Source organism: Rhipicephalus sanguineus, chromosome 3 (genome assembly GCF_013339695.2).
Source record: "Rhipicephalus sanguineus isolate Rsan-2018 chromosome 3, BIME_Rsan_1.4, whole genome shotgun sequence".
In the NCBI taxonomy this organism is placed as follows: Eukaryota; Metazoa; Arthropoda; class Arachnida; order Ixodida; family Ixodidae; genus Rhipicephalus; species Rhipicephalus sanguineus.
The window spans coordinates 103,583,056-103,610,918 of record NC_051178.1 but is presented as its reverse complement, the minus strand read 5'-3'; the positions used below and the strand labels follow the sequence as shown (position 1 = coordinate 103,610,918).

Below are 27,863 nucleotides of genomic sequence, written 5' to 3'. Positions count from 1 at the left end.
TCAGACTCACGACATTGCCTTGTGTTTTACTGGCAACCTAAATGCAGTGGAATTCTGCTATGTGGGATGCATTCAGTGCATCAAGTTCACATAAAATAGTTATCACTGTTAAAAGTGAGTGACCAGCAGGATTACCTTCAGAAGCACTTCTGTGGGCCTACAACGCCTACAATGCATGGTGTACCTTCAATGTCGTATGCTCGTAGGTTCTAAAGAATATATATGGGGAAGTTTACGCTATTTCATACTGATGATAATGTATTCTACATTAATGTTTATTTCACATCTAGCAGTACCTGCTACATTTCCATGCATGTAAATTACGACATCTCTTTGCTTCACCTTACCCAGGGAATATTGTAGTTTTGTGCAAGTAACATGCAGCAAGTATGCTAAAACACTTTTGTTCAAATACTGCAAAAAGAATATACACTGTGAGTGCGGGGTGATGCTAGACAGAGTTATACGGCAAACATGAGGAGAAGTCTTTGTCCTACAACAGGTTTTGAGTTAAGATGATGATGTTTGCTGCATGTGTGCCTTTGGCAGGCACCAAGGGCCTGCCAGACGTGAGTGAGGGCAGCGAGCTGTCGTCGCCCACGCCTGACGAAGAGGAGAACAACAACGGGGCCGCGGGCTACCGGGCGCTCCGCATGAGCTCCCTGGTTGGTGAAGTGCACGACTGGTGGGGCTCCCAGCTCGAGCTGTCGAGCGCCTCCGACTCAGATGCATGACGCTGCCCGCCATCCCCTACCTACACCGCCTCTTGTGCCACCGCTGAGACGCGATCGCGTGACAGCCCCCTCTCTTTCTCCCCCTGCCGCATAGCTTCTCCCAACGGAGGGGGGCCGGGCAGTAGACACTGGCCTTGACAGACACTCGTAGAGTGTGCAATGGTGCAGTCCCGAAGTTGGATCTCGTAGGATGTGCCTGCTACCAGCATTTTGGCACCTCTGTTGGGGTTTAGTGATTTTCTGATGTCATTTATGGGGTGACGCATATAATTTTTTTTTTTTCAGACACGCCATCCCCACACTGCTTCTCAAGAGGAGCACACTCTTCCTCATATTCTGCAGTTGGGCTTTGCATGCATTCCTTCCTGTAAAAGCAAGGAAACCTAGTTTCCTCACGATGCAGTCGGAGATGCCTAGTATTCATTGTGTGGTTGCCTTTCCTCTATGAGCATCAGTGATGTGACACATTTTACACAATGCGGGCACGCATGCTTTTCCACACATTGTGGCTGTTTACTGCATGCACTGCATGTACTCAATGCAGCGAGGGAAGGTGACACAACTTTGAAGCTTACTATCATCCAGTACACCTCCTCACAGTTCTGAAAACAACACTTGTGTTGTTGGTCCTAAGAATGTGCCTGTTTGCATGATAAAATATCTGCGTGTTGCGAAAGATGAAAAGGCAATCTATAAATAGCATAAAATAATCATGTTTTTCCAACAGTATGTTTCTTTCCTACTTTCATATTATTAGGCTCACAATATATTGGTGCATTACTGCATTGAGGAATGAACTTTAGATGTTACACTCATCACTTGTTTTTTCCCATCATACATGTCACATTAAGATTCAGATGTCAGCCATGCCTGCTTATTTAAAGCAGTTTCTTTTGTTGTTGTCTACAAACGAGGATTTCAAGCAGAAACACTGAAAATCACTGCATCTGTATGATGTTCATGTTTTTTTTTTTGATGGGGTCATTCTCTCAAGTACTGAAGCACTGAGAAAATTCTGACGTGCCTGTACCCTTGCACATTCTATGAAGTGAGAATCATAAGGTTGCATGAAGGGACACGATTTCTTGCCTGACAAAAAAAAAAGACATACTGAGATGAAAGTTAATGGTGAGCATACTCAACATGGCACTGATTTGAATTAATTTGAGTAGTAAATCGACGACACGCAATCGTCACAGGAAAAGCACAAACAAAGCATACTGCTACTGTTTGCTCACCGAGTTGGTGTAGACACAGCAGGCTTCAATGCTGAGCGAAAATGTCTAAGGCTGGTTCAGGAAGCTACTTTGCACTGGGCTGCATAAGTGTTTGCAACACTATTCGTTAGGCATAGAAAGTGCCGGCACAATGTATTATGCAAACCATGCTCCACAACCAACATCAACTGTGGGCCATCATGAGTGATCTGAAAGACTCAACGGACTTGCACACTGACAGGCATGATCTGGTCTTCATGCAACAATTTCATAATTACTGCTTGCCCCTCTCCAACTCAGAGAAGCAACTCTTTTTTTACATATAAACACAATCGATGGCAATACTACAGACGTGTTTCTTACTATAAATAATGAATGCTGACACACAAGGACACTTGGACAGTAAGCTTGTTCCCCACGTAAACCACAGCGCATTAGCGACGACATCGCCGAGAGGGGGCTGTTCGACGATTGCGTCAGTGCGGTGGTTCCCGCTTTTATAAAGACATGAAACACCAACGATAATGCCTGCGTTGGGCGAGGAACGAAGCTTGTCCATCCACATACTTGGAACACAGTCTTGAAGTGTGTGTTCATTCTTCTAAGGCTACCGTCGAATGAAACTGCTCTTACATACAGCTGGTTGCCCTGCAGCGGTCGGCACAGCATAAACTACAAGTAAATCATGTCCTCATTGTCACGTAAATCTTCTGCGCATTTGCAGTAATGAGCAAACATTGAACCAGTAGTATTTTGGTTAGCTGCACCAGCTCTTTTCAATCTTTCAATCGTTTGGCCAAAACGGGACACGAAAAAGCTGTTTTAAGTGTTTGGTGCATTTACATGTGGTATACCTACATGCTGCTCTTGACGGTGCAGTAGTTCCTTAAAGCATTTTTTAGTGACATGAAAGCTAGAAACATTGATAGCCTTCAATTATTGTACCCCTCACTGGAAGCGCGCATACATGGAAAACAATTAGGGCGGTCTTCCTGAAAGATTCCAAATAGTTTTAAGGAGCTTGCCTTTGCAGCAAACCTGTGTGCAAGTGAGGCTAGGTGGCTTTATTACATAGATCAATATTAGGTGTGCTTGTAGTGACTGCTAACAAGTCACGGTTGGTTAATACTGAAAGGCCGAGTATCTTTCGGCATTGATTATTTCCTACACCAAGCTTGCGCAATGAGCGTGGACTTGAAGCTCCCACTTGCAAGCATTTGTTCAGCACTAGAAAGAGGCACATAGGCTCCTCCGTGTAGGTCGTTCGCTAAGCAACTGCTCTTGCATTGTTAGAGAATCTAGCACTTTATACGGAAGCTGTCACGCGCTGTCACATGATAAGTCTTTCAAATTTGACTTGTACTTATCTGCTTTTTTCGTCCTCCGACACACAAATGTAATGCACGAGACTGTTTTGTTTACTGTTGAAGGCGGCGTTTGAGCACTTTGCACAAAATTCATGCAAAGGCATGGTAACGACGTTCCACGTGCACTTTCAGGCTGCAGACGGTTTGACGACGAGTGTCTCGCGTCCGAAACTGCACGAAAGCGTTTTCTTTCTCAGAGCGCCCACTACATTTCCCCACTGGGCCGTTTGGAGAACCGGTGAGGACCCATCATGTTTCTTGGCGTCATGCACATGTTCTCAACGTTGGTCCATTTTTCCGTTGGTTGTTGACATGTAGTGCGTACGTGGCATGTGCTGTGGTAGTTTAGTGCAATATGTTGTTGTGTTCTTGTTTCTTCGGTTTGTCGGATTTACTGCACTGTTGTTGACGCTTTGAAACCATGTTTTCAATAATATAATGTCCACCACAGCGACTATGTGTAGCACCACTCCGCAGCCAATCATGAGCAAGTGTTGAGCAAATGTTTCGTTCGTCCATAAAAAAAAAAAGCATTCGCAAGCAAGCGAGCAAACTGTAATCCATCCATTCACGTCTTATGAGTTGCCCAAGAGTCATTTTGTGCATTTTTTTATGTGTGTTTGGTAACATGCACTGGTGGTGGCGTATCTTTGGACAAAAAAAAAAAAAAACAGCTTATGCTGCTCACTATGCGAGTTTTCCAGTCTCTGCAAAGCCAGTTTCAGAGTTCAATGTTCTAACACAGCCAGGTAGACAGGTCACATCAACAGTAATTATGGTGTCAAGTGCTCTCTATTGCACTAAGCTATCTGTCCCTGCCATTGTTCTTTTTGCTGAGGCAGGAAGGTTTCAACATTTGCCCTTTAACAGTATTTCTTTCTGATGTGTATTTGGAGAAAGCTTCTGAGAAGTCCAGTCAGCTTCTGTGTTACACAGCAGCATGTTGTTAAGGACGATACATATAGCGTTGGTACATCTTTGATTTCACAGCGTGCACTAACTGGCAAGACAAAAATCTTATAAATCCAGCAACAATGCTTAACCCGCAATTCTACATTTTAAAATGAAAACAGAGTTTGTTAAAAGCCAGTGATGCATGTCAAGTACCAGCTCTTGCCATTGGATGTTAATTACTGATGAACATTTGATGCATGTCAAGTACCAGCTCTTGACATTTGACGTTAATTACTGATGAACATTTGATGCATGTCAAGTACCAGCTCTTGCCGTTTGACATTACTAATTACTGATGAATATTTGTCATCTGTCATCTCACACTGCTAATCAGCAAACGTGAAATGGTGCCTTGGCAAGTGCATCATACAGAACCTTGGAGCACTCAAGCAATGAAAAAAAAAAAGAGTGACCGCAGCATTGCATCCTCTGCTACCTGTCGCATTAGGTGTCGCAAGACTAAGCAGTGATGTTTTAGCGCTAATACTACACAGGTTTTAAGTATATTCTGGAATCCAAGGCATACTCTAACTCCCAGTACCCACAGTCTTCGAGAAAGAAGCAGTGTGTAAAGCTTACTGTTGCACAGCCAAGACTTGCTGCTTGATGTATAAACTTAGATGGCGTGTTTTGCGACGCGAGGGACTGAAAAAGTTTGGGGTGCACGGCTGGCTTTTTAGCGCAACTTGTGGTGTGCCAATGTCGTGTAGCAACGTGCTGCGCGTGACTCTTGTACTGCCTGACACATCTTTACCTGTGTTGCAAGTTGGCCGCGAGACTTCGACGTGTGCTCCAAAGACGGCTTTCAACATGCATAAATTTTCTGTTGGCCGTTCCTCTTGAGAACAAAAGGGCATGAAACTTCGCCACTAATAACTTGCTCGACGGATTCATTCGTTGTCATGATTACGTTTACCTTTTTCAGTTTAAATTATTCAAAAGCTTTCCTTCCAGTCCTGTTTGCCAGGCGGGTTACAGGCAGCTTGTCCAGTAAGTGCAAGTCATCGAGGGGAAGTTGCCGCTCGTAAGTTCACAATATTTTGTGCCACAGAGCCAACGCGAGCACACGTCAAAGTTTCTCAGACAATTTGCGAGTGATGTTGTTGTTCTAGGATATGCAGCCTTGTTGTGTTGCTGGTTGTTCTGTGGAAGAGTGCAGCGTTATCCCTTGGACCGTTTGGGTCCGAAGTTCCACTTCTTGGTCGGTAGTTCTTGTCATGGTTTAGAGCTCTGGTTGCACAGTTTTACTGCGCTGCGCGAATCTTCTGCCATAGACTTAGCACGGGAAAATTGAATGTTTGGCCGGGAATGTTTCTTGTTAAGCAGGGGACGCCCTGTGCACGCTTTGGAGATTTTTCCGTTCCGAGCATAGTCCAGTTTGTCGTCTTTGATCTTCCATGGGATTCTTGCAGCGTACTTCAGTGGTAGTGAAGTGGCAGCCGATAACCAATTTTCAGGCTTGCAAGCCAGGCGTAGCGAACTTGCAGTATCATTACTCCAAGTCGTAGAGGTAGAGCAGCTACATACAAGTGCCACAGTACTAAACAGCACTCAAACATGGTTTTTTGGCTCTTTTTAGTACAGCTTGTAACACGTCCTGTAGAAAGTATAAATTGTTGTCCATGAGAAGTGTATTTACTTCATAGAATCAATAAAGATATTTACCATAAACAGTGTGCTGTGTCTTTCACTGCTTGCAATTTCGGAAGTGTTTCATCACTGGAAATTTGCAGTGACAAGAGCTTTTGAACAGCTGACGTGCAACTGTCAAACCACATTATGACAAAGTCACTTCTGACAAATATACATCAATAATTCAACTTCAGGGGTTTCACGTGCTATAACCATGATGTGATTAAGAGGCACGCCATAGCAGGGGACTCCAGACTAATTTTCACCACCTGGAGTTCTTTCAATGTGCATCTAAGTGCATACTGCATTCAATATTTGCTGTAAGCAGGTGCATTAGTTCTTACTATAAATAGTAAGTGCAACTACTCGAGAGGAGCATTTGAGACTTGCTTCATTATATGATCAAAGAAACGTAAAGCACAAGTATTACATTTGAAAAACCAAGAAGGTCTCCTTGCCTAGTGACTTGTGCTAGGTTCTTCGACCATGGAAGTTGCTAAAGCACTAGGTACATTTTTTGATTATGACATGTCCTAGACCACACTTACCAATCTTTTCGCTGGCAAGCTGCTGCAGGAGTTGGCCCAGTGCACCGTCTCAAATAACTTCTGCTCAATTACTGTTTGCATTCACTTCAACTGTTGGTTTAAGGCACAACTCTGCCACAAATGGTAAGCATCTCTTTATTTCTAAGAAACAAACTGTTTGCCAAATTTGTGCCATGCGCCTTAATCGCAACTCACGAACACTCATAAAAAAAAAAAAAACTGGCATTCTGAAATTCACAGATCTTTTAAAATTACTATCTGTTGGCTCTCACTTATTCAAAACATTTCTATCTAGTACTTTCACAAAGCTTGAGAGGCATCCTGTAACATACAATGCCCTTCATACAGGGCAATGGGAGTGCACTGTACATACACAAATTATTGATGGCAAATTATGCGTCACGTGCTTCCTAGTTTGCCGAACACTTTTTTTTTTTTGCACAATGTTCCAGTTTTTAATGAACGTACTGCAACCAGTCCGTGCCCCATTTATGCGCCCAAGTAATTAACTATACAGCCTTCCTTTGTTACCTTCTTCTATCAGGAACCCTAATTTATTTAATGTGTTCAAAGTGCATCCTGCACATTATCTCTGCACACACTGTCAAGACAATTGTTTGAGTTTTTTTGTTGTAATTTTCACTATTTTGTGTTGTTGCTGAAGATGACATGTTTTGTTTTGTATCTTGTACCACGTGCTGCCATTTTCATTTTTCCTTTAAGACAAGAAAAGTCTCCTGTTTTTGACTTCTAGTCCTCATACCATGGCGTTACATACTTTAGCATGGAGAGTAAAGCTTGTGATTGACTGAAAATAGAAGGTATGTATATGAAAAGGCCAGTGTAACAGAACCCCTGCAATGAGTGCCATGATGTCTTCTGGGAGTGTGGCATCTGAATGCACGACTCAAGCAAAAGCAAGGGCTTTAGCACACCTTTTCTTCCCATGCCCAGTTCTTCAAGCTTTGTAGCAAAAAAAAAATCTTGGGGAGAACACAGGCACACCTAAGTACCAAAGCTAGCAATAGTGCAATGGAATGTGAAGTGACATGCCCTGGGCATTGATCGATTGATTTCACTGATTGGATTCGTGATACTTCCAAAGTTCTCGAGAGTATTCTTGCATAATAACCATCACTAGTCACGTTAACATGTGCAAGCATTGTAGATACATCACGCAGACTGGGCAGTGATGATCGTGCCGCATGACACTAGTATTTTATGTTTGCTGCAGCCTTGAAGAAAAGTCCGCTGATTGAAACATTGGCTCCAGCGACGCGTCGTGTTCCAAGGATTTTTCATTGCTTCCACCTTTCATCGCTTCCATTTAATAGGACTCACACTATACGTTTGTGATAGATTGAGCTGAAAACTTGGGGAAAAAGCAAAGTGTTCAAAAGCAACACGCTTAGTAAAAAGAAAAGTAACCTCGTTGAACAGGTCCTTGCATATGATGAAGATAAAGAAGACTTACATCTGTAAGGGCCACACGATATAGGTATTCTGGGATTTTACAAGCCAAGACCACTATATGGCTATGAAGCATGCCAACTCTGAAATATTTTGGTCACCTGGGGTTCTTTTAAGTGCACGTAAATCTAAGTGCACCTACACAAGTGTGACCACCATGACCGAGAATCAAACTTGTGCCCTTGTGCTCACAGCAAATACCACAGCTGCAAAGCCACTATTGCAGGTAGGGCCACAAGATGAATTATAGCTAAGAAAACAATTTACACCGCTGCACCATGTTGTCCTAATACAAAGTCCATGCAAGTTTCACTCCTTCTATGCCATGCATTCTATGCCATGCACCTGTGGCATTTCATATCGATTACATGTGGAGTAGCGGCCTCCGATTTTAAGCCCACAGTTCTACGCGACATTTCTAGACTTGCCATCAGTATCATCAGCATAAATTGAAACATGAAGACAAAATGTATCGAAACAGTCTCTATGCCTGACTACATGCAAGTATGATGTGCAATCACTTCGCGAGTGGTTTCCAAGCGTGGCGTAGTAGCAGGTGTACCTTGTGAACTCTAATTCAACCATGGTTACAAACACAGGCAAACATAGAAATGCAATATGACAAAAGTATGGCATGTTGTTGGGCTGGTAGGTTCACAGATTAAGCAAACAAGTTTGAATTGCACGAGGAAGACAACACGTAAACAGGAACACACACACACACATGAAGTGCAGTTTGTGTGTGTCCATTTCTTGTGTGTGTGTTTCTATGTTCTTATGTTCTTTGCGCAGCTCAAACTTGTTTGCAATATTTCACTCTAGTCGGTTTGAACATGTTCACATTTACGTTCATGCCAATAAACAAGGCCGTTCCCTGTTACCGGAAGTACCTCATTTGTATTTGAGCACTTGTAGCAGTTTAAATTTGTCATGAAACCTGGTAGACTTATTAGGTGCAGCATAAAGCAAATGAAATACTGAGGTTACACTAGGTCATATATTAAAGCCAACCTTGCACATGCACAAGGGAATTTTTATGTCTTTCCTAAGGACACTAGCAACATTAAGAACATTGGCCACATTGTCACTGTTGTACCATTTCTCAGGAGACAGTGACAAGGAAACGCTGTTACATGATGGACGCTGGTGCCTTGACACTGACGGGACGGGACATTTGAGGGCCGTGTGATTCAGGCCTTGTAGAACAGCAGTAAGGCAGTCGCTTTCTCAGTGAAATAATGAAAAAGACAGTATGCCATAAGGAAGACTCAACAGCGGTCGTTCAGGTTGTCATGTGAGATGATTTTTATTTTTGAACTCAATGTACTCCACTCGTGTCACAACGCACCGCAGACCCACGCAAGCATGTACAAAAAGGTGTGTGTAAGTATGTGACAACAGGCAAAAAGAACAAAAAAAGAATGTGAGCGATCAACCACTGTACAAAACAAAGATGAGTGAAAATCATAACTCAACATGGGCAGCATCCCGCACTTTGCCTGCAAAAGAAAGAAAACAAACCACTGTTAGTACAGAAGCAAGAGCTCTCTTAACACGAATTGCAAAAACTAGTTATAGCAGTACACATACCACACGCTTTAGAAAAGGTTTGCAGAAGTGAATGAAGATTGTGGAGTACTGCTGGTTACCTCATTTGTTGTGACAGTGGTAAAGGAATCAACAACTTCAAGATGAGCTCTGGTCCCTGAACAGCCGCCCTAATTTACAACTAAGCACACTGGTGTTCCACATATTACAGTGCGGAGTAAATGCATTCCAGACGTAGCAACCTCAAAATTTGTGCTAAGCTCAATTTCTGGACGTCTTGAGCACTGTTTCAATTAATCCAAGAGGTACAAATACACGTTACTAACATGAACTTGTTCAGTGAACCCAAGTTTTTTAATGCTATTATTGCTAACTGTTCACAATATTCCTAGTCACCATGGCCCGACAACAACATGTAGCAGAAAGAATAACCACTAGTACACCATGGATGTTTGTGACGCGCATTGATGTACAGACGTAGCTTCTTGCTCCCTTTCACCCCCATCCCTGGGTGGCTTTCAGTGCGCTCACTGGGACGAAAGGAGAGAGAAAGTGTGCAGAGCATGTGAGAAATCCCTGTAAATTCGCTCGTTCTTGATGGATTCCAAAAATTTTCATGGCAGTCGATTCACGAGGCAATAAAATCCAAAAGAGAGGTCATTCGGTGATCACTAGGAAAAGTGTTGCCGGGCCCCTTTAAAGAATGCTTTTGTTTACGTAAACACAGACATGACGACGCAACATTGTGTAGGGGCGAGGAATAAATCTAAATCGCAGAAACAAATTACACAATTTTCAAAGGAACTAAGACTTTTAACATTAGCAAACCTCGCTACCTCGTGGTTTTTGTTAAATTGAGCTGCACTACATCGACAGTGGGCGGCAAGGGCAGAGCATGTTAGAATGCAGCGTTAGCAATCTTTTCAATCTGTGAGCCTTATCACTTAGGAATGGATACCTACCATCATCAAGCTTCTCGTCCACCTTCTTTGTGTCAGCTTCAGTTGCGTCTAACCTAAGCGCACCGCTCTCGTAGCGTTCCATGAAATGTTTCAACTCTTCATCGTAGTCCTTCCACTCGCTGATGATGCGAGCAGCGCTCACTAGCTTGGGCTCCTTGGTCTTCGGGTTGTTGCACTGAAAACGAGAAGGAGAAGGAAGAACGCAGGCGTGCAAGGTGAAAACCAGTGCACAGAACTAGCCCTTAGTATTCCAGACCTTGGTATTCTTGTGTGCACTTCTACACCTCTGAACGCAGCTCAGCATGCACACACACCACGCTAACCTGCATTTGTCAATTCTTTCTTTTCCACAAGTAGCACAAACTAAGACCATCTTTCTACTTCCGTCTCTTCCATTGTTGATGCCCATTCACCTAAAAGAATCTGTTAGTGAATTTACACTACCCTACTACACCACTAAAACATGATTTAATGTGCTACTACCGACCCCCCTCATCATAAATACAGTTAAATCTGGATATAACGAAACTGACAAATTCCCGAAAAATTCGTTATAAACAGGTTTTCGTTATATCCAGTTTCAGCACGAAAGTTCAGAAGAGAAACGCATAAATCAAACACAAGGGGAATTGAAGGCAGAGCTCGCCCAAAACATTTATTTAGCGGCAAAATGCGTTATTTTGTTATATTGCTTGTTTTTGAGGGATGACAATACTACACGTCCGTAGGACATCAATACAACACTGCTCTGTCATCGTCTAGCCGTGGCCTCAGAGATCGGCTCTGGCAACGCGACGGCGCATAGCCGGAGCCAATCTCGGAGGTCACGGTCTTGCGAACCCGCAGCGCAAGACTGCAAAGCGCATGACGACGAGTCGACCTCCAAAGATCCGCCGTTGTCACCGTAGTCGCGGACAGTCTCCACCAACGCCTAATCTGAAATCTCCGCGGTAATGACGACACAGCTGTCGTCATTAAAAAAAATCGCAAAAGCTGCACGTCGTCAGGGGCTGCTCCATGCGCGCGCAGTGAGACCACACACGCACGCACGGCGTCAAAAACGAAGAGGGAACTCCATATGCGGCACAAACTCGAAGCGTAACGACATTACGACACGGAGCAAGGATTTTTTTTTTTGTAAGTGGCGTCACATGGTGTCACGTTAACAAAGTGCAGTTCAGAGACTACTGCAACAACCGAAGAGTGGTGCTGCCGACGCAAAAGCCAATTTTCTTCCTTTTTTTTAGAAAGCTGGCGTGGATGCGTGGTGGCACCGGAGAGTGCCTGGATTAGGTTAGAAGGGAGGGGGCACGCCTGTGCATGTACCCGTGGCGGCAAGGAAGCCCGCTCGAGGAGCGCAGGCCTTGCCTGCCCGCCTTGCACACACCCACATACACGGAGCGCTCGCTCTCGCCTCGCAGTCACCGTGTCTTCGAGTGCGCCATGTGCGACGCCGCTGCTTCGTGCTCTCGTCGGTGAGGCAACCGCAGAAGATGCATGCGGCTCCCGCTTGTGCCAAAATGACAGAATTCGGGGCGAAATCCCTAGGTTGTCGGTGGCGAAAATTCGTTATATCACGGGTGTCTTCTGCCACCACTTCGTTAGGTAGAGGTCGCAAATACATGTGCTTCTATGGAGTAATGGCAGGGAACAGGAAAACTTTGTAATATTGAAGTTTTCGTTGTATGGAGGTTCGTTATAGGCAGATTTAACTGTACATAAAGAAAAGGAAAAGACAGCATAGTGGTAACCGCTTAGTTCAAAGGGCCGTTGCTGATATGTTGTGCGCCTGCGCGATGCTGTCAGACACGACAGTTGCCTTGGGCAAAAATTGCATAATGTAAGAAGAACATGATGCTGTCATCTGATAAAGTTACAAAAACCTTGGCAGACATTCCCGAATCTCAAATCGAACAACACAGAAGCACATGGTGCTGACTGCATTGAAAGTGCAATCATACAATCAGCTACCTCTACTTTACATTTATGCCATTACAAAAAAAGAAGAACACTTTCAATGGCTGACTTTAATTGTAGAGGACCATCCCTATGCGTGTGAGAACTGCCAAGCCCAAATGTTGAGCCTTTTTCTTGCAGCGAAATTATAGCACTTAAGTTACTACACGAAGAAGGGCTCCAACAGAACTTTGGACAAGGCGGACAAAGCTTCCAGCTCACCTACGACACTGACATTTCTTCAACATACTGCACTAAAATAACACTTTAGTCTTAGTAAGTTTTAACGTAACATACCTTTTAGTTCATAAATGACAAACTATTTATTACCCCAACAAGCATGGAAAAGACCCCAATAGGTACAGATTCGATTGTTTGCCATGGCTCTTAAAGGCAACTGTAAGTTGAAGTTTTTCAGCATGTTTAACCTGTGGCACATTTTGTTTCTGTCACCCTTAAGTTCAACATGTCTAATATTTTTGAAAATACACACAGTTGAACATCAGAAAGTTCAAAGTGAAATTAATAGAACACTAGCAATTTACAACAACGCAGAAAATTAATCGGCAAATTTATGCCCACAAATCGCTGTTGACGTGCCTGGGTTCTCGTGAAATTTCTCTCTGTCAGCTTAAATTGCCTTTTATGTGAACACTTCAGGTTTGAAGTAGACAGCATTTATCTGCATCGATTTGCTATAACAGAGTCATTCTAAAAAGAATGAAGGAAGTCGCAATAAAGTTAACTGACAAGGTAGTTTATCAAAGGTGTGCCATCTCACCAAGTCAATGGTCTTGGCCTGTTTCTTGGACTCATCGTCGCACCACGTTTCACACCAGAGCCATTCCTGGGGCAATGATTTGATGGCTACCTGATGAATCATGTTGTTTGGCAGGTCCTGCAAGCAACAACATGAATGCACCACTTGTACGCATATCTTCAATAACACACAACTTAAGAAATGTGACCGTAAAAACAACCCACATGCACTACCAAATAAGTTACGGAAGCTGTAGTAAAAACTTTTTTCCCCTATTTTTCCGTTTAATTTTTTTGGATGCTTCGTCAGGTGATTACAATATGAAGGCTCAGTTCACATAATGCTCATTGCCACGACAAAGTCTGAATAACCGAGCAAGTCAAAAAGAAAAGTGGCACCTGTCAGCCAGCTACCAATTATTGTATTCTGCCACCATTACTCAATTTGCAAACAAATTTGAACCTAGGATTCACACACTGAACAACGAATATGGAGCATAGTTGGTGTCACACTAGGAGAGAGACATCACTTACAGATAAAAACACATGGATAACATTCTAGAAAAGCTTAATGGGAGGCTTTAGTTAGAGGCCAATTCCGTTTTTCCTTATTCAAATACTATACAAGTACAGTAGACTGTCATTAAACGGAACCTGAAGGGACCAAGAAAATGTGTTCCATTTAACAGGAGTTCCGTTTACTGAGAGGTGAACAGGAGTGCAGAATCCAAGTATGAAACCAATTATATTAGTTGAAAATCAGTTCTGCGGAATCCCGCAAGGTGGCGGAAGGGTTAAGAAAGGGAAAATAGACAACCACCCAACCACCCGGAAAGGCGTTGGTCCCGGGTTCGAACCCCGGACCAGGACGAATTTTTTGGCGACTAAGGCTTTATTTCTGAGAAATCCGTATGGATTTCCTTGTGGCTTCGTGCTACAAATGTGTGGTTGTCTATTTTCCCTTTCTTAACCCTTCCGCCACCTTGCGGGATTCCGCAGAACTGATTTTCAATATGTGTCCAGTTGCTTCGAGTTGTCGATGGATTCGCCCTAGCGCTGCCAATTGCTAGCTTCCTGGTTAGCTCAATTGGTAGAGTGACCGCCCGGAAAGGCGTTGGTCCCGGGTTCGAACCCCGGACCAGGACGAATTTTTCGGCGACTAAGAGGCTTTATTTCTGAGAAATCCGTATGGATTTCCTTGTGGCTTCGTGCTACAAATGTGTGGTTGTCTACTTTCCCTTTCTTAACCCTTCCGCCACCTTGCGGGATTCCGCAGAACTGATTTTCAATATGTGTCCAGTTGCTTCGAGTTGTCGATGGATTCGCCCTAGCGCTGCCAATTGCTAGCTTCCTGGTTAGCTCAATTGGTAGAGTGACCGCCCCGGAAAGGCGTTGGTCCCGGGTTCGAACCCCGGACCAGGACCAATTTTTCGGCGACTAAGAGGCTTTATTTCTGAGAAATCCGTATGGATTTCCTTGTGGCTTCGTGCTACAAATGTGTGGTTGTCTATTTTCCCTTTCTTAACCCTTCCGCCACCTTGCGGGATTCCGCAGAACTGATTTTCAATATGTGTCCAGTTGCTTTGAGTTGTCGATGGATTCGCCCTAGCGCTGCCAATTGCTAGCTTCCTGGTTAGCTCAATTGGTAGAGTGACCGCCCCGGAAAGGCGTTGGTCCCGGGTTCGAACTCCGGACCAGGACGAATTTTTCGGCGACTAAGAGGCTTTATTTCTGAGAAATCCGTATGGATTTCCTTGTGGCTTCGTGCTACAAATGTGTGGTTGTCTATTTTCCCTTTCTTAACCCTTCCGCCACCTTGCAGGATTCCGCAGAACTGATTTTCAATATGTGTCCAGTTGCTTCGAGTTGTCGATGGATTCGCCCTAGCGCTGCCAATTGCTAGCTTCCTGGTTAGCTCAATTGGTAGAGTGACCGCCCCGGAAAGGCGTTGGTCCTGGGTTCGAACCCCGGACCAGGACGAATTTTTTGGCGACTAAGAGGCTTTATTTCTGAGAAATCCGTATGGATTTCCTTGTGGCTTCGTGCTACAAATGGGTGGTTGTCCATTTTCCCTTTCCCAATTATATTAGATGCAGTTGTTCCATTTAAGCAGCAGTTCCGTTTAACAGATTTCCGTTTACTGATAGGGGACATGTGAATTTACAGCTAACGGGAAATCGTTAGTTTTTACAAGGGTTTCGCAGAAGTCTTACTCCAAATATAGCGGTACATCTCATTATCACCAGACTTCAACTTTTTTGCTGTAAGCGCAACAAACCCAATTGAAATTGTTGCAGTGGCTCCTAAGAAAAACAAAATTTCAATTTCAATTTAAGATGTATAAAGCGTCCTTTAACTGACAAAAGTTATGTAATGTAATAAGTGAAGTCAGCGGCGTAGCCAGAAATTTTTTTTCGGGGGGGGGGGGGGGGGGGTTCGACCATACTTAATGTCCATGCATGCGTTTGTATGTGTGCGTGTATATATGCGCATGCAAAACTGAAAAATTTTGGGGGGGAGGGGTTTAAACCACCCCAGCCCCCCCCTTGGCTACGCCCCTGAGTGAAGTAGATAACCAGTGGTCTCTGCAAGTAACATAATGGGTGCCAAGGGAAAGAAAACACAGTCAAAGATAGCATCATTAGGATAAGAAATTGGCACTCAGAGAATGGGCTTGATTAATACAGGACAGAGCTCTCAAAGTGGTAAAAAAAAAGAATTAACAAGAAGTTAAATACAAAAAAGTGCCTGTCTTGGCTTGCTTGTCTATGTCCTCATTACTTTATCCTTATGCTTACAAGCACAGTTAGTAAATATCCACAATGCTAAGCTGATGGCTTAATAATGCACGCAGGGGGCACACATTTGCAGGTAGATTACACAGCTGACGTTAAAGGTGAGGATGCGGGAAACAAGAAAATGCATACGCTGCCTAGGTTTCAGCTGGCGCCTTCAACACCGAATACTACAGATGCACGGCTTACACATTTTGATTTTTCCGCCTTAAGCATGCATACAAAAGCAGCAATAAAATGGCACAAAAAAAAATTACACCATCTCCCGCTAAAGGGGACCATGAGGCGATGCGAAGCCGGAGCACTTGCACGATCGCGTTCCGTTGGCGTTCGTTGGGCCTGCTACCAACCTCGTGTCATGGAACGCGAAGAGAAACACTACGCACGTTGTGCCTTCCCTCTAGCCTGGCCGTTAATTCTCACAGGGCGAGCGGGGGAACGCGGTCGACAGGCGCGCGAGAGGGGGGCAGCGTAGGAGAGGAGAGAGAGGGGGAGGGGACGCGCATGCGCTGGCGCTCATCGCGGCGTTGCGCAGGAGGGAATTTCGGCATGTCGAGCCCGCATTTCAGAGGAGTCAACCGAAGCAAGTGCTGGACTGAACGCGCGCAGCGCTCTACCACTTGAAGGAGAGGAGACTAGAGGAGGAGAGTAGGGCATGTGCTGCGAGAGCAGAAGCGAGAACGCAGGAGAAGCACAAGCAGGTGCTGGGAGAGAAGTGGAGAGAGTAACGCACAACTGTTGGAGAGAGGGAAGGAGGAGAGTTGCGCATGCGTAGTGTGGGTGCGGACGCCCACGCCGCAAGACATACCCCCAAGCAAGAGATGCTTCGCATCTAAAATATAGCATAGGTGGTGCAAGGGTGGCTTCTTATTGCGTACTCTTTAACAAAGCAGGTTATTGGTACAGGCTTTCATGAAGCAAAAACATTGGCACATTCATGGGTAAAAACAACGCAATGTAGACACGGACAAGAATGCAAACAGGACTTGTCCATGTCTACTTCGCGCTGTTTTTACCTATGGATACGTACCAACTGGCTCGCATTCACACACTTTTAAATTGGCACATTGTCGTTACAACATTGTTGCCATCCGCTAATCATTCGAGAAAGAATTGACCGTCTATTGTACAGCGTAAAAACATTTCCACTACTGTGCACTTTTGCAATCTAGCCCCTTATCAGTGAATACGTATACTGAAAATGTAAATATTTGCACACTATACTAGATGCTAACTGCTTTTAGGTGAGAAGGTGTCTTGTGAGATAATGCAACACGTGCAGAAGTACACTGCATCCAATAGATGCCAACTCTGACACCTTGAGAGGGTAAGAAGGTGCAAAAGCTGTGCATGATAGTTCATAGTGCCATGTCAAGAAGGAGCAACAAAGCCAAGCGGTCTCCGTGCTGTACATACCTGGTCTAAATTGGACAAGCTGTTGGGGTCCTGGCTGAGACCCTGGTACTGGCCTCGCAGTCGATCTCCGGCAGCTATTCTCCGGAACTTCTTCAGGTCCACCACGTAGAGGGCACTGCAGGCATATTCACCAGCATGAAATCCAATGAAACATCGTACCAAGGGCTACCCAATTCTTGAGCAATAAAGTGAAGATGAGCTTTTTAGCTTTTAAACAAACATCGAACTAACACACAAACACTCATGTACACAGTGGCGAAGGAGCCCATCTGTGTCTCCCTCCCTGCCTTCTGAATTTATGGTGTGAGGGTAAAGGTGAACATGGCTTCAAACAACTGCACTGCCTCATGACACTGGTTCCCTTGAGCTAAACTACATAGGTCATTAGGATCATAAATTGAGGACGACAGAGCGAGCCATGAAAAGACAAATGATAGGTGTAACCTTAAGGGATAAGAAGACAGCAGAGTGGGCCAGGAGACAAATGGGTGTTAAGGACATCGTAGTCAAAAGAAGGAAGAAGAAATGGGCATGGGCAGGGCATTTAGTGCGTAGGCAAGATAACCGCTGGTCATTAAGAGTAACAGACTGGATTCCAAGAGAAGGCAAGTGCCAGGGGGAGGCAGAAAGTTAGGTGGACTGATGAGATTAAGAAGTTCGCGAGGATAACATGGCCGTAGCAAGCACTGGACTGCGTTGATTGGAGAAACATGGGGGAGGCCTTTGCCCTGCAGTGGGCACAGATACGCTGATGATGATGATGATGATAATACAGATTACGAAGGCTCCAAGTGTACTTGAATAAATGGTTGCTTTTTTGGTACTTGTTGGCGAGGCACACAGTAAGTAGTAGTCGAGGGTTTGATAGAATACCGTCTTGTGAGGTCTATAAAATTCTTCTTGACAGCAAACAAACACTCAACACAGTGATTGAGGCGAGTGTGTTTGCCATCCAGTAGAAAATACCCGATATGAAACTTACAAGAACAATCAACTGTGATGCTGCTCTGGAGCTGTAGCACACTTCCCGGGCTTCTCGATCTTGTGTACAATAGAATCCCCACATCCACAATGGAATACACACACCATGGGTCTACTACAGGACAATGCTTGTGAAGCCATTCCTTGTCTTCATTCACCTCCACATTTAACAATGCGAAATTTACAGTGGCTAACATCATGTATTTTCTATTAATTCAAGTAAAGTAGAACTGCAAAGGGCGTGATGGAAGCTGCCTCGAACAATGGCCACCTGGTGGCGATTGGTGCGCACAGCATATTTTCTACAAAAGAATCACACTTGCCCATTATGAAAGCCAAACCATATAAAAAAAAAGTGACTGCAGTCACACATGTCTCGAACAACCTTTCTGCTGTGCTTGCAGCTCACTGACACCGATACAATGACGAAAAAGGTTGTAGAAAGAGCCTCACCTAATGTGGTACTTGCGGCCTCCCAAGTGACTGGCCCAATATCCGGACTTCCAGAACCTTGTGCATGGAAGCAGAGAGAAACATCAGGAGTGCAATGAGGCGCCATGCAGCAGAGGCATATAACGAAGCATTACTTGTAACACTTCCATACCAGGTGAAAAGCTTGCATTTTACACAAACTAACAACATTGCCTCAACACAACTGAAAACTGGATGCTGCTAGGTGGACACATGGCCCACATAAAAACTACATAAAGCTGCTTCCTGGGCTTTCTACAGCAGAAAGACTTCACCAGCTACTTCTGAATCCATGCTCTTCATTCTACTCCTCTAACAACAAACAACAGCAAACAATGTTGGCAGATGAAAGCTGAACAAATAAATACATTACAACAAACAACTTATACCAAGTTTAAGGAGAAAGCAGAGAACACAAGCTCTAGAAGCACTAGGAGGTAGTAGTCAGTTAATTTCATATTTTTGAGCACTGAAACCATCCACATTCTTTGCAGACCACAGATGTTCACTGTCATTAGAATTGAAAACTGAACTGAAACAGAGTTCACCAGGTACTACTGCATTAGAAACTGCACCAACCTGTAACCATCCATGTCCTTGCGGCTATCACAGAAGGGCGTGTAACCATATGGGGCTCCTCCGAGGTCCAAGTCTCGTAGCTCTTTCATGTCGGCTCTCACCACCTTAAAATTAAATGTGGCAGGAAGGTTTTCCGTCAGCACTATACTGCCCACAATTATGAAAGACAGCATTAATATTTCTTTTCTTAGCTAAACCAGAAAAGCAGCAAATTTTTCCGTACCGATACTTCTATTTCTGTGTGTGTCTTTCTGAATCCCAATGATTAACAGCCCTAATATGGTTTTCAGAGATTTGTACCTCTAAACGACAATAAATTAGAGAGACGAACACAACTTTTTTATCAATAAAAAATATATATGCACAACAACAAAAAGGATAATAATAATAATAATAATAATAATAATAATAATAATAATAATAATAATAATAATAATAATAATAATAATAATTCTGCTTTCTCTCTCTCTCTCTCTCCAGTGAAGAATTGCAAACTCATGTCTTCTTTTCAGTTGCTGAATGTACGCATTAAGTTTGGCATCCACAACAAGCACTTATTGCCTGTTTCTGTCACCACTGTTTTCATGAACGTAATCCCCTCACATACCCACAACTTTATGTTTAGCTTTGTTGTTTACTTCAAGGATCATCGTCATTACAATGAACTCTACAAATGTAATGTCTATGGGATGGAGATCGTATGGTGCTGCTGCACTGGCTGCCACTGACGAACAAAGAACAGTCAAGCTTGTAATGCAAGGCCCTGAGTAATGTCAGGTTTTCATATCCTGCCCCTAATATAGTGTTTTATGCCTGTCCCTTATGCACAAAACCTTCTCATTTCTTGACATCACCATCACAATGCTCCAGCTGCAGCACACACCAGTATATCCATCTAACCCGGCCATGTGGAGCAGAAAGCTACTGTGCGGATTTCAAACTTTTCTGCACCAGTTCGATTTATGCTGAGTGCCATGGTGATGAGATTCAGCATATCTGTGTGTCTTCCACTAGCTGCAACATGCACAACCTGATCACTGTTTGGCAAACTTTAATAATATACTTACCGGAAAATTTTTCCATCTGGGAACACATTTATTAATGAAAAAAAAAGGGCTGTAACTCACTGTGCCAATTTCTGCAATCTCAATCGTAAGAGGGCTAATATGGATATTGTGTTAACTGCAAACATATCAACAAGGTTTTGCTGTGCTGATCATGAACAGAAAAACACAGATCATCCCAAATAGAGCTTGATTGCTTAACATTGACACTATTCATGGTGAGACATGTGACGAAGGTAAGTCACCATTACATAACAAGATAGTAGGTGATAGGCGATACCAACACGAATTTTCGACAGTAAGATATTCATTTAAAGCAGTCTTCACCTAAACTGTGACCTCTCACAACCAAAACACTGCAAGTGCAACCAATGTGGTTGTGTGCATGAAAAACATGTCGACCGGAGATTGGACGACATAATTGTTCACACGAAAAATTCGTAATTTCACAAATCGTACTTCACCTGGTCAGCGTCGACGAAGATGATTTTCTTCACGTCCAGAGGGAACAATACATCCAGGAACAATATTTTATACCTGTCAAAGAATGGGAAAAAAGAAAAGAGAAATTACATCTGAAATGTCCACATACTGCATGACCAACAGTGTTTTCAGCTATTTAGGAGGAGCACTTTTTAAAAGAGAAGAAAGCAAATTTTGTGAGTAAGGAATCAACAAGGATATTGAGAGACATCAGTTTCATATTGTGACATGTGAAGCTTTGACACATCACATACTAACATGAAAGGATTGTTACTACACACACACACACATTTACATAGAAAATAGTAAGGACAGACAATAACTAAGGCATTTTCACGTGACAGTGTGAATAAGTTCCTGCTACACTGAATTTTTAACCTGTCACAAGGTATGGGCAAAATGACGAAGGATGCCACTAGGAAGTGGTGTCGACCAACCCCCAAATGATGCGCTGTTTCTCTGTCTGCTGGTTGAGCCAGCGTGGCCACTTGTACTGCACCAGTTCGTACTGAAAGCCATACTCCTTGGCCATGTAAGGGAGCACGTCCTGCACAGGGCAATGAGTTCCAACACATTTCATTTAGGTTCATGTGCTAGGGCGTGTTCCGAGGGACCAAAATAAAGTTTATTCATCCATCCATCACAGAAATCATAGACCTACGCTGCCAAACAAACCAATGCAAATTAGCATGTTTTGCTTTGCCTAAATGCCAGAACACTTTCCATTTGAGCATACGCTCACCTTACTTCTGACTCACAATTCTATGGTAGTGGGCTAGAGGGGAGATGAGAGCGTTCCTTCATACGGCCTGCGCTTCGAGGCTAGCTCCCACCTTTCACCACTGCTAGTTCGTGACGCTGCTACCCAACCCTGGCCACTGTCTACTCACAAAGAACGCAACTCATTATTTTCTGGAGGGAAGCGCAGGCCGTATTTGCGCATGTGTCGTGTCTCCCCTCTAGCCCGGTCGTGGGTAACGATGCTCTTGTAAAAAGCCAATTTCCAGCCAAAACTAAGGAACTAAATGAAAATATGTTAATTGTTCTTTGGAGCTCAAAAAAAGGACAACTAAAGGTCTTTAAAATGTGAGCTACAGCATTTCCATGTCGATTTATATCTTTGGTTAGTGTAAATAGCAACCTCCAGATAAAACTTATTAGTTGAAGGCAGACTGCAAGAACACTTCACTAAGGCCAATTTAGTTAAAAACACATGTACTAACAATTGCTGAGAGGAGATACAGAGGTGCTGCCTGCTAGCAGCAACTCGTTGACATTGTACAAGAAAAATGGAGGGCGGCTTTCATAGTTTGGCTTCCGGCACACAATCGAAACATCCTGCAGATGCCCTCGTGGGCGTTCGTTCAGTCCAAGTTACTTGCCTGGGGTGAACTTACAACACAGTATGCTTTAAAGATGCTCTCTCTTCACAAAAATAACACACAGCCACTCTGTGCCTGTGTGTCGCAGCACAGACCGCCAAATCAGCTTCTCGCGCGATGGGAGCAATTGCCTTAGAAAATAGGTAATTCTATTTCAAACTACTGCTGAACGCGTCCAAGGAAAATCACAAGGTAACGTGATCCTTTGCACACTTTCCAGCGAGACCTTGTAATCATGTTCCGACGCAATTTACAACCAGTCACATCAGGCTTTATCGAGAAAAAGAAAAAGTGCATACACAAAATAATTATTGCTTGAAAGCTCCACTACGAATGAAAGAAAATTTTTTCATCATTGAAGATGGAAAGCAGCATGCCGAAAATCTCATCACACACATTAGTTCTGGTGGCATAGTGGTTGTAGGCAGTAATCATCTACAGTCTAAAGGAAAATGGGGTTAAAATGCCTAAGTAGAGGGTTCTGCTGAGCTGCTATTCAATGTTCATTTCGCTTGCTTTCCTTCTACTACTGGAAAGCACTCGCAAAAAAGCTTAAGTGATCGAAGTGAGTATGCAAATAAGTTTTCCCCTTTGTTTTTCCTTTTCACAGTGCCTAAATTTCGTCCTGTACTGCATTTGACTTCACATTACATGCAGGTTTGTCCGTTTACTTCGGCATACTACGGTACAAAAGCTTAGCTAGTGAGACAGCAGGTCAACACGGCCAATAAAGCAGCATATAGGATGTTTAGTGAAAAACTGCAGAGTTCAGCCTTAACAAATGACTACAACTTAACATTTACATGTACTGCTATAAATCAGTCAACCAGGTACTGTCAAGTAATTTGTTCCTAAATAAATAAAAAAACTAGAAAATTACTTACAGAGAATTACAAAGTATAATTTTTTAACTGATTAGACAAGCTGCTCAACTAAAAACATTTCAGGAGGCTTAGAAGCATGTAAAATCACCTTAAATGTGGGGGACAGGTAGTTCTTGAGGAACCAGAACTTGACAGGAGTTTTTGTGTTCTTCAACACACTGAGCATCATAATCCTGAGAGAAAAAGAAAGAAAATATCTTGAGATCACAGACATTTACGAATAGCAGAGTTCAATCCTTATACAGTAAACTCTCACTAAACGGAACCTCAAGGGACCAGGAAAGTATGTTCTATTTAACAGAAGTTTCGTTTACCGAGAGATGAACAGTGATGCAGAATTTGAGTACGAAACCAATCATATTGGAGGTAGCGGTTCCATTTAAGCAGAAATTGCATTTAAGAGATTTCCGTTCACTGAGAGTCTACTGTATGGCATCTTACTGGTATCAACACAAAAAGAGCCCAATAATGCCACAATAATGTAGCTGATTCTTTATTAAATACTATGTCAGCGCAGTTGAAATGCCACATCTGCAAACATAAAATTCAAGTTTGTTTCCAGAATTGGTTACAAGGCAATAAATACAATCCTTCAATGGTAAGTTGGCCAGCTCTGTGAAAGGTGACAAAAAAGAAGAAAAAAAAAAAATCGGCAGATCCCACGCAATGTGGGAATCGATGTAATGTGAAGCAGCCAGCAAAGAGCTGCATACATCATCTTGTTTGTCATTGAGGTTAATGAAGTCATTCATGTTGTGACATCTAGTTCGCTATATATCACGAGATTGTCATAGTACATGCATGAGTGTACAATCTGGTATATGCCATGCTAATGAAACATATATTCTGCTACATATATACGATGCGTGACCTGCTATTTATGTTCGTCACGCACTCCTGTCATGCCATACCAATTCAGATATATATCCAGTTACAAAATGGGCGCGAGTGCACCATGAGCGTGGCGTCTAAATCATACCCTACATGACATGCATCTCATGATTTTCGTGTTACCACCTGTTATTTATGTTCGTCACACAGTCACGTCGCGCAATACCAATTTTGGTGTATATCAAGCTAGCAAAACGGCCGCCAGCGCTCCATGAGCGTGGTACGTAAGTCATGCTGTACATGACATACGTGTCATGATTTTCATGATACCACCTGTTATTTGTGTTCGTCACACAGTCACCTCGCACGATATCACTTTTGGTATATATCAAGCCAGCGAAACGGCCGCAAGTGCACCATGAGCGTGGCATGTAAATCATGCTGTACATGACATGCGTGTCATGATTTTCATGTCAACTCCTGTTATTCATGTTCATCACAGTCACGTCGGAAGATACCAATTTTGGTGTATATCAAGCTAGCGAAACGGCCGCGAGCGCACCATGAGCGTGTCACATAAGTCATGCTGTACATGACATGCGTGTCATGATTTTCATGTTCATCATCATCATCATCAGCCTGTCTACGCCCACTGCAGGGCAAAGGCCTCTCCCATGTTCCGCCAATCAACCCGGTCCTGTGCTTTCTGCTGCCACGTTATACCTACAAACTTCTTAATCTCATCTACCCACCTAATTTTCTGCCTTCCCCTCATGCGTTTGCCATCTCTTGGAATCCAGTCAATTACCCTTAATGACCACCGGTTATCCTGCCGATGTGCTACGTGCCCGGGCCATATCCATTTCTTCTTCTTGATTTCAACTATGATGTCTTTAACCCCCGTTTGTTCCCTGACCCACTCTGCTCTCTTCCTGTCTCTTAAGGTTACACCTATCATTTTCCTTTCCATCGCTCACTGCGTCGTCAATTTAAGTGGAACCCTCTTTGTAAGTCTCCAGGTTTCTGCTCCGTAGGTAAGTACCGGTAAGATGCAGCTGTTATATACCTTCCTCTTGAGGGATAGTGGTAGATTACCATTCATCATTTGATAATGCTTGCCGAATGAGCCCCAACCCATCCTTATTCTTCTCGTTATTTCACTCTCATGGTTCGGCTCCGCGGTTACTACCTGTCCTAAGTAGACATACTCCTTTACAACTTCCAGTGTCTCGCCACCTATCGCAAAGCGCTGTTCTCTGCCAAGATTGTTCCACATTACCTTAGTTTTATGCATATTAATTTTCAGACCTACTCTTCTACTTTCCATATCCAGTTCAGTAATCATGAGCTGCAATTCGTCTCCTGCGTTACTCATCAATGCAATGTCATCAGCGAATCGCAGGTTACTGAGATACTCTCCATTAACTCTTATCCCTAATGCTTCCCAATCTAGGGCCCTGAAAACCTCCTGTAAACACGCGGTGAATAGCATTGGAGAGATCGTGTCTCCCTGCCGTACGCCCAATTTTCATGTTAACTCCTGTTATTTATGTTCGTCACACAGTCACTTCGCGAGATACTAATTTTGGTGTATATCAAGCTAGTGAAACGGCCACGAGTGCACCATGAGCGTGGCACGCAAGTCATGCTGTACATGATGTGCATGTCATGATTTCATAGGTCGGCAAAAAATGTGGAGCTCACTCAGACTCACTCATGAAATATATTTTGCCCTTAGAGCTCACTCGGACTCAGCCTCACGAAAATTTTCGTCAACCAGACTCACTCGGACTCAGACTCACTGAAATTTTTCTCAGCTGGACTCACTCGGACTCAAACTCACCAAAATATTACTCACTCGGACTCACTCAGACTCAGACTCACGGCTCTATCTGAGTCTGAGTGAGTCGACTCATGAGTCCGTTTGCATATAATTAGCTTTTTCGACTATGGCGTCTATGCTCTTTATTACCAATATCTCGAATAATTAATTGGTGCTCTATTTGGCGCCTTTTGATCTCGTGCCTTCAGGTATGAGCTATGAGTGGTTGCAATCTAGTAAGGACATTTTTATTGAAAGAGATGACTCATATGAGATATTTTTACCAAGACGTTCCTGTAAAACAGTTTGTGGAAGGGGTGGGGGGTCACGGCACCTGCCCCCATTTGTAACTCACGCCTCTCATCAATAAATATTGAGCTGGCGTATGAACACTAGTGCTTTGAAGTATGTGTGAGTCGATGGGACTATAAACATGAGCCCACATAAGGCTGATAGTAATGCTGAAGTTGTGTAGATAGAACTATAGGTCGGCAAAAGAGTGCGGAGCTCACTCAGACTCACTCAAGAAATGTATTTTGCGCTTAGGGCTCACTCGGACTCAGACTCACCGAAATATACCTCAAACGGACTCACTCGGACTCAGACTCACTAAATTTTTTTTCAACCGGACTCACTCGGACTCACACTCACCAAAATATTACTCCTCCGGACTCACTCAGACTCAGACTCACGGCTCAATGTGAGTCTGAGTGAGTCTGAGTGAGTGGACTCATGAGTGAGTTTGCCGACCTATGCATGATTTGCACGTTAGGACCTGTCATTTATGTTCGTCATACACTCTTGTCACGCCATACCAATTTTGGTTTATATCAAACTAACGAAACGGCTGCAAGAGCACGAAAACAGTGACATGTAAATCATGTCGTTCATGACATGGATATCGTGGTTTTCAAGTTATGACCTGTGATTTATGTTCATCATAAAGCCATGTTACGCCATACTAATTTTGGTGTACATCCTATTAACGAAACGGCCAGGAGAGCACAAAGTTGTAGGCGGCTAGATAGACAGATAGACAGATGGATACGCTCAATGTCGCAGAAGTTCGCTAAGAAATGCTTCACATTTAGAAAGCCACTGGGGTTTTACATGCCAAAACCACGATACAATAATGAGGTGCACCATAGTGTGGGACCCCAGACTAATTTTGACCATCTGCGTTTCCTAACGTCCATATAAAATCTAAGCAGTACACGAGATGGGTGTTTTTGCATTTTGTCTAATCGAAATGTTGCCACCATGGCTGGCAATCCAGCACATTCCTTTGTGCTTAACAGCGAAATGCCATAGCTGCATAGGCACATCACCAATGAACAGTGACAGCTCAATAAAATACAAAAAAAGAGAGAAGCGATTAAGCAAACGACCATAAAAGGGCTTATCTAGAACCATGCGCACAGCAACCCAGTCTGAGACAGAATCGTGCATCAATGGGGCCTTGCTAAACAAATACAGCGACCCTACCTTGTGGGGCCCTCAGCACAGCTGACAGTGGTAATCAATCACCAATCTTGCACAGTTTCAAGGCAACCTCATAAACAAAAGCTCACGAGCTCCTATGCACCGTAGTAAAGGCAACAAAAAACGCAAAACGCCGGTACACGTGCCACTCACCTCAAGAGTCGCTCATAGAGATGTCCCGAAGCGAGTGAAAAAATGTTGATGACATCGTCCTGCTCTTCCTCGTCTTTCTTTGCTGGCTCGCCAACGATAGAGCTTATGTCAAATGAGGACGACAGAATAAAAGAGTCACGTTAGACCAGCAAATGTGCAATAAAATTATCTTGTTTTCACGAAAGAAGCCCAGATGAAACAAAAAGCATGCAGCTAGCAGCCACACTGGAAGCCTCGAGATAAAGTACTAGAGGTAAAAGCATGCACATACGCAAGATATCTTTAAGTTTCTGAGAGAGAGAGAGAGGGATAGGGAGAGAGAGAGAGAGCAAGCACAGCACAAAAACATCATCACAATAAGGTGGTCCTGACT

The 27,863-nt window shown here is 43.6% G+C and overlaps 2 protein-coding genes and 1 non-coding gene across 8 annotated transcripts in view; 2 read left to right on the top strand and 1 right to left on the bottom strand.

Moving 5' to 3' along the window:
* Positions 1-5,943, top strand: part of LOC119386880 (sodium leak channel NALCN) — a 100,660-nt gene extending 94,717 nt beyond the window's left edge. For all 6 annotated transcript variants that reach the window (XM_049413283.1, XM_049413282.1, XM_049413285.1 and 3 more), the window contains exon 41: positions 550-5,943. In XM_049413283.1, the coding sequence (XP_049269240.1) occupies positions 550-734 (185 nt within the window). In that variant the 3' untranslated portion in view covers positions 735-5,943. The remainder of the gene's footprint in view (positions 1-549) is intronic.
* Positions 5,944-9,203: 3,260 nt separating this feature from the next.
* Positions 9,204-27,863, bottom strand: part of LOC119385716 (UDP-glucose:glycoprotein glucosyltransferase 1) — a 96,696-nt gene continuing 78,036 nt past the window's right edge. The window contains exons 10-19 of the mRNA XM_049414071.1: positions 27,491-27,592; positions 23,291-23,375; positions 21,374-21,483; positions 20,918-20,990; positions 19,390-19,493; positions 18,793-18,849; positions 17,359-17,473; positions 13,170-13,286; positions 10,433-10,607; positions 9,204-9,421 (exon numbers count right to left, since the gene is read on the bottom strand). Coding sequence (XP_049270028.1) covers positions 9,387-9,421; positions 10,433-10,607; positions 13,170-13,286; positions 17,359-17,473; positions 18,793-18,849; positions 19,390-19,493; positions 20,918-20,990; positions 21,374-21,483; positions 23,291-23,375; positions 27,491-27,592 — 973 coding nt within the window. The 3' untranslated portion in view covers positions 9,204-9,386. The remainder of the gene's footprint in view (positions 9,422-10,432; positions 10,608-13,169; positions 13,287-17,358; positions 17,474-18,792; positions 18,850-19,389; positions 19,494-20,917; positions 20,991-21,373; positions 21,484-23,290; positions 23,376-27,490; positions 27,593-27,863) is intronic.
* Trnas-gga (transfer RNA serine (anticodon GGA)) lies at positions 14,497-14,570 on the top strand. The gene has a single exon. It is a non-coding gene; the product is annotated as a tRNA-Ser (tRNA).